Source organism: Cibotium barometz, chromosome 5 (assembly GCF_041138505.1).
Source record: "Cibotium barometz isolate CiBa-2024 chromosome 5, ASM4113850v1, whole genome shotgun sequence".
Lineage (NCBI taxonomy): Eukaryota > Viridiplantae > Streptophyta > Polypodiopsida > Cyatheales > Cibotiaceae > Cibotium > Cibotium barometz.
This window is the reverse complement of record NC_141050.1, coordinates 25,022,866-25,029,098: the sequence shown is the minus strand read 5'-3', so window position 1 is coordinate 25,029,098 and position 6,233 is coordinate 25,022,866. Positions and strand designations below refer to the sequence as shown.

The following is a 6,233-nucleotide window of genomic DNA, read 5'->3' as shown; positions in this document are numbered from 1 at the left end:
GATACTGGCTACCCAAGGCCTTAGTTAGTAAGTTTTGGACGTCCAAGTATGAATAAGGGCCATATGTATAAAAGGCAATTTCTCATAATGAAAGAACATAATCCCCCTTTGTGCTATGAGAGCTCTTGCTTCGTCTTGAGAGAGAGAGAGAGAGAGAGAGAGAGAGAGAGAGAGAGAGAGTACCCTAGTGCATGTTCCTCTTCTATGCGTGTGCATTGGAGAGTGAGAGGAAGATTGCCTTGCAGTGTGATGTGAGTGACTCCGTGGTGAGAGCGAGGAGGTGGAGATTGGAGGAGTGGAGCTTCCCAAAGCAAGCTTGGAGAGCCTCAAGGGACATGAGCTTGAAGCATTGATAAGTATCCAACGAAAGTTGTTGTCTATTGTTACTTCCGATTCTAAATGGGTAAAGTTCTCTCTTGGGAGGTGCGGTAGTCCATAACAACGTGACACCATCATACATGCATACCACATTTCCCCTCGATGTGGCATTTGAAATGGCGCGCGAAACCTTAATGCATGGCACCCATCCTCAGAACCTATCTCCCCTCTCGATTAATCTCTGGACCCTCGCAATTTTTAATGCCTGCTCACTATACCCCCACTAAAATTGCGCGAGGAGTGGTCCCGCTTTTCGGCGAGCTCCTGGGTTTAAAAAAAACGTAAACCTAGGCCTAATGCCATGTGTATGCGTCATTGAAAGTATTAAAGAAAGCGTGGAGATAGTACTCACTCCTCAAAGGGATGGTTTAAAACAGGGCGCATAAAAAGAAACAGGACTTTTGGCATACCCAGAAGAACAATTGATGAAGGGCTCTGAGCTCTACTCGCCTAAACGAGTTACTGGAGCTCACCCCTCCCCTGGTTGGTCAGCAAGAGCTCAACTGGGAGCTGGAAGCAACCATGACCTCCAGTAGAACAATTGATGAAAACCTAGAGCCCAAGGAGACAGAGGATGACAGGGCAGATCTGGAAGGAGACTTGCCAAAGAGACTTCTAAAGGAGCCTGTGATGATTGGGCAAAAAATGAAAGGAAGACCAGTTAGAGGAGGAAGCCCTCAGAGAAGCCAAGAAGATCACGAAACTGCAGGCTGAACTGATATCTCCCAACCTCCTATGGAATTGACAGAATTGGAGGAAGAGGCACAACCTTTGATAGCCCAGTGAAACCCTAAGGGAATGACACCTCTGATAGAGGGACCTCCTAGAACAAAACGTACGCACGTACGAAATACGTGTAGCTAGCTAGGTAGTTACGTAACGTGTATACGTATGTGTGTGTGTGTGTGTGTGTGTGTGTGTACGTACACATGTTCTGTGAACTTTTAGTATTCTGATCGATGCAGGATGACCATGAACCTTGCCCCTAAGAATCTTCTAGAAGGTTTGAGGAAGCTTTGCAACGAAGGACATTTTGGCGAAGCTTTTCAGTCTATTGATCTTCTGTATCGGCAAGGATCTTCTATACCTACAAACGTTTTCTACTGTCTTCTGAGATGGTGCATCGACAAGCAAGACCTGGCTGCAGGCAGAGCACTGCACAGGCTCACCACGAGGTATCAGCCTCTGTCAGATGCATACATAGGGAGCCACTTTATCCGCATGTTCGCATCATGTGGGAGCTTGGGGGAGGCCAATCAAGTGTTTAGCAAACTGTCTAAACCCAATGCATTTACATGGAGTGCCATCATCTCTGCACATGTTAAGTTCCAGTGCAACAAGCAGGCTATCGTGCTGTATCATCAAATGCTGCAATCAAGGGTAAAACCAGATGGACACGTGTTTGTTGCCGTCATCAAAGCATGTGCTAGTGCAGAAGGCCTGCCATATGGAAGGCTGATTCACAAGAGGGTACTTAACAGTGGCTTGAAACCAGATGTAGTCATTGACAATGCTCTTGTTGATATGTACACGAAATGCGGGAGTGTAAAGGAGGCGCGTGGAGTGTTTGATAGCTTGCAGTTTCGAAATGTGGTGACTTGGAATGCCATGATTGCGGGTTATGCCCAGCATGGACATTGTCAGGAGGCATTTCAGCTCTTTCTAAAAATGCAGCAAGAGAGTGTTGTGCCAAACAGTATCACATTCGCAAGCATCCTGAAGGCATGCCCTAGTGCAGCATCTTTGCATGTAGGCAAACTACTGCATTTTCACATCATTGAATGTTGCTGTGAGTCAGATTCGTTTCTTGGGAGCTCTCTCACGGACATGTATGCCAAATGTGGAAGCCTACAGAATGCGCGCAAGGTCTTTGATGGCGTGTCAGTACGGACTGTGGTTACATGGACAGCCATGATTGCAGGCTATGCACAGCATGGATCTAGTGAGGAAGCCCTCAGACTTTTCCAAAAAATGCGGCAGGAGGGTACAGAACCAAACTTAGTCACGTTTGCTAGTGGTTTAAAAGCATGTGCTGGTGCAGCAGATTTAGGTTATGTCAGGTTGATGCATATTGGAATCTTTAGAAGAGGCTTTGAGTCAGATCTGGTGGTTGGAAGTGCCCTAGTTGATGTGTATTCAAAGCGTGGAAGTGTTGAAGATGCACATTGTGTGTTTGAAAGACTGGGGGAAAAAAATGTGGTGACGTGGAGTGCAATGATTGGTGGATATGCTCACGCTCATGGACATGGTTTGAAGGCTCTGCAACTTTTTCAGAAAATGCAAGCCAAAGGTTTAGCACCTGATACTGCCACTTTTGTGAGCGTTCTCAAAGCGTGTTCGGGCCTTGAGACCCTTGAGCATGGCAGACTCCTTCATGCCTCCATAATAGAGATTGGGTTTGAGTGTCATGAATTTGTTATAAGCAGCATTATTGATATGTATGCGAAGTGCCGGAGCATCGATGATGCACGCAAGATGTTTGACAAATTGCCACATCGGGACACGGTGACATGGAGTGCTATGATTGCTGGGTATGCCCTGCATGGGCACGATCAGGATGCCATCCAACTCTTCCACAAGATGGTAGAGGGGGCCCTGGTACCAGACACGATCACCTTTGTCAGCATTTTGAAGTCATGTTCCAATATGGCAGCTTCAGCAGAGGGCAAGCTAATCCACGCCTTCATTCTTGAAAGGCACCTTGAAGCCCATGTACATGTGGGAAACTCCCTGATTGACATGTACACCACGTGTGGGTGCATGGAGGATGGTAAAAGAGTGTTCAATGGACTGCAAATGAGGGACAGTGTGAGTTGGACTGCAATGGTGGCAGGTTATGCACAGGCCAAAAAGTACAGCTTGGCACTGAAGTATTACGAGGGCATGCAACGGGAGGGCTGGAAGCCAGATGATGTGACTTTGGTTAGCCTTCTCTCGGCCTGCAGTCGGGAGGGCCGATTAGTTGAAGGTTGCCAGCACTTTGAAGTCATGAAAAAGGAAAAAGTTGCACCTACGCTCGACCACTATAATTGTATGGTTGATCTTCTTGGCCATGCTGGACACTTGGAGGAAGCAGCTGATTTGCTTCAATGCATGCCATTTGTGTTTGATGTTGCCGGGTGGACGTCTTTGCTTAGTCACTGCAAACTACATAGCAATGTGGAAATGGGAAGGCATTGTTTTGATCATGTTGTGGCAATGGATGGCAAGAAGGCTGGTGCATACGTGCTCATGTATAACCTTTACAAGTATGCTGGGATGCAGGAAGATGCAGCCTTAGTAGAGAGGCTGAGACTATCTGCAAACGCATGGAAGAAGCCCGGACAGGCCGTTATCGAAGTCAACAATGAGGTGCATGATTTCATTGTCAGTGACAAACGCCATCCTCAAACTGAGAACATTTATGCTAAGCTAGAGACACTAAGTATGCAAATGGAGGAAGAAGGATATGGATCTCTTATGGATTCTTTACTACAACCAATGTCGAAGGCGAGCAAGAAAGATTCATTGCATGGGCACTGAGATACTGGCCTTAGCATTTGGGCATATCAGTGGGTGTCGTTCCCATTCGGTGCAGATTCCAACCTAGCAAACTCAGAACCTCCTGCACGTCACCATCAGCTGCAGAATCTGTCCTCCCATCATCATCAACTGCAGAATCGGCTCCTCCTATCATGACAGTCCCGTGAATGGTCATTGGTTAGCCTATTTTCCATAATAGGGCTCCTGGCTGCCACCGGTCACCCTTCTTTGGAAAACGGGCCTCCCAAGGGCCATTCCCTAGACGTTCAAGATTGTTCGGCTTGCCAGAAGGGCATATGCGCGTGACTTGTGAGTAACTTGCAAGCTTGGATTCCCAACACCGCCCCATGGATATCACGTGAAAGCTATCAAGATCCCACAGCCTTCATGGCTTCAAGCTAGTGGAGTGGCTAATGTGAGAGCTGTTCAAACGCATGGTAAGGCAGAACTGGGTGACCATTGGCCAGCTGGAAGCAGCATATGCTTCCAGGGAAGGCACTATGAGATTAACGAGGTCAGATCACAACGTTTGGATGTTAATGACAATGGTGACAAGCAGTTGCAAGGGAAGTTGATTTCACGAACCAACTTGACAGTGCAAATCATTTTTCTGTCAACCCGTGACTGATTTCACGTTTGGATGTTAATGACAATGGTGACAAGCAGTTGCAAGGGAAGTTGATTTCACGAACCAACTTGACAGTGCAAATCATTTTTCTGTCAACCCGTGACTGATTTATAGTACAAACAGGCACTAAATAAGAAAATGATGATCTCGAAAATGGTGTACAAGGTGAAGGGAATGGCCCTAGAGACCATGCTCCAAGGAAGGGCGACCAACAGCAGCCAGGACCCTTTTTGAAACCAACCATGGACCATTCACGGCCTTCATGAAGGATGGTGATTTAAGGGTCTTGCTCTCGATAGTTCAAGATTCACACGCAGTCCATGGTGTATCATTTGCAAGGTTGGGTGTGAACTTCGGTACGCACGTGTAAAGGTGGAAGTTTCGAATGAAATCCTAGCTTACATCCTGGGTTTCTCCTGTTCATATTTTCCCAGGGAAGGCGCAAGTGTGGAAGTGATCTGGCTAGAAGTTGCAAAAGCCAGGTATTCAGATTGGGAACAAGCTGCTGTACGTGTCTACAAAATCAGAAAGAGAATTGAGGTGAGCTTTAATGGACCTCTGGATGCCACTGTGGGTGTGGTAGCTTTGGGTCGAGTTAAACTATTGCTCAGGTTTTCTTCTCTAACCATATGTGTTGCTGTACCGTGTCTACAAAAAATTGAGGTAAGCTTTAATGGAACTATGGATGACACTATGGGTGTGGTAGCTTTGGCTCGAGTTAAACTAGCTCAGGTTTTGTTCTCTAACCATGTGTTGCAACCATGTACTTTTGCAGGGAATTTTGTGAAAAGGCCCTACATAAAAGTGTTTGATGGAGTGGTGATCAAGCTAAAGGACGCCCAGAATGCTGAAAATTGTGATGATCCGGAAAGGATTATGAGGGGTGATGTGGCTGACGTAAGTGGCAGCACCCCCGAGGACATTGAATTTTTGAAATGCAGCTAGTGACCTCCAAAATAGCCAAATTAAGGGCAGCCAAGTGCGATAAGCCGTTTGAGGTCAGCCCTTCAAATTTGATTTGAAAGAGAGGCTTCATCACAGTTGCATATACATGTTAAGGTTCAGGTAGAACCAAGGGGTAGAGGAGATAGCCTGGTTAGAGGTTGAGGTCCTCCATAGCTGCGCACATGCAGAGTGAAGGGGATGAACACAACTACCAAGAACAAGAGGATGTAACTGAATGTATTGCAATTTGAGATGTATGTACGAGAGTTGTGTATTACGATTGTGAGAGGGTCTCTTGTAAGTGGTTACAAACTGTTACAACTAATTGAAACAGACAAGTGTCCGGTGCATTGCATGTGAATGTACATGTGCATGTGAGTCATGTATGCATGGTAGGTGTAATCCATACTGTAACATTCCCCTTTATAAAACCAAGCAGTGGTATTGCGAGGGAATGCAAATCTGCCATAATTGTATACAGTATGCATGAGTTTTATATTATCCCAGATCAAAGGGATATTGGAGAAGGTACCAGCAGCGGCTTCTTTATCTTCGAGTGCGGCGGTGGGCGTCTTGACTCGTAGGAGAGTCAGTGGTGATGTACAAAATGAATGAAGTTTGGATTGGAGAAGGTACCAGCAGCGGCTTCTTTATCTTCGAGTGCGGCGGTGGGCGTCTTGACTCGTAGGAGAGTCAGTGGTGACACGAGTAAGGCAGAGGAGAAGCTTTGCCATCATGTATTCCTGCCGTTTTGTGAAAG

The 6,233-nt window shown here is 46.4% G+C and overlaps 1 protein-coding gene across 3 annotated transcripts; it reads left to right on the top strand.

The window, feature by feature from the left end:
* The first annotated feature begins 709 nt into the window (after positions 1–709).
* LOC147638265 (pentatricopeptide repeat-containing protein At2g33680-like) lies at positions 710–5,834 on the top strand. 3 transcript variants are annotated; one of them, XM_086798182.1, is made up of 3 exons: positions 710–4,867; positions 4,963–5,068; positions 5,304–5,834. In XM_086798182.1, exon 1 carries the CDS (start codon positions 1,345–1,347, stop codon positions 3,898–3,900), a length of 2,556 nt encoding a protein of 851 aa, XP_086654308.1. In that variant the 5' UTR covers positions 710–1,344; the 3' UTR covers positions 3,901–4,867; positions 4,963–5,068; positions 5,304–5,834. The 3 variants fall into 3 exon arrangements, with proteins under 3 accessions (XP_086654308.1, XP_086654307.1, XP_086654306.1); XM_086798181.1 differs by having other exon boundaries at positions 710–5,068; XM_086798180.1 differs by having other exon boundaries at positions 710–5,191.
* Positions 5,835–6,233: the final 399 nt, after the last annotated feature.

Excerpts from the sequence above, each read along its gene's own strand:
- LOC147638265 (XM_086798182.1), top strand. The coding sequence starts at position 1,345 with ATGACCATGAACCTTGCCCCTAAGAATCTTCTAGAAGGTTTGAGGAAG.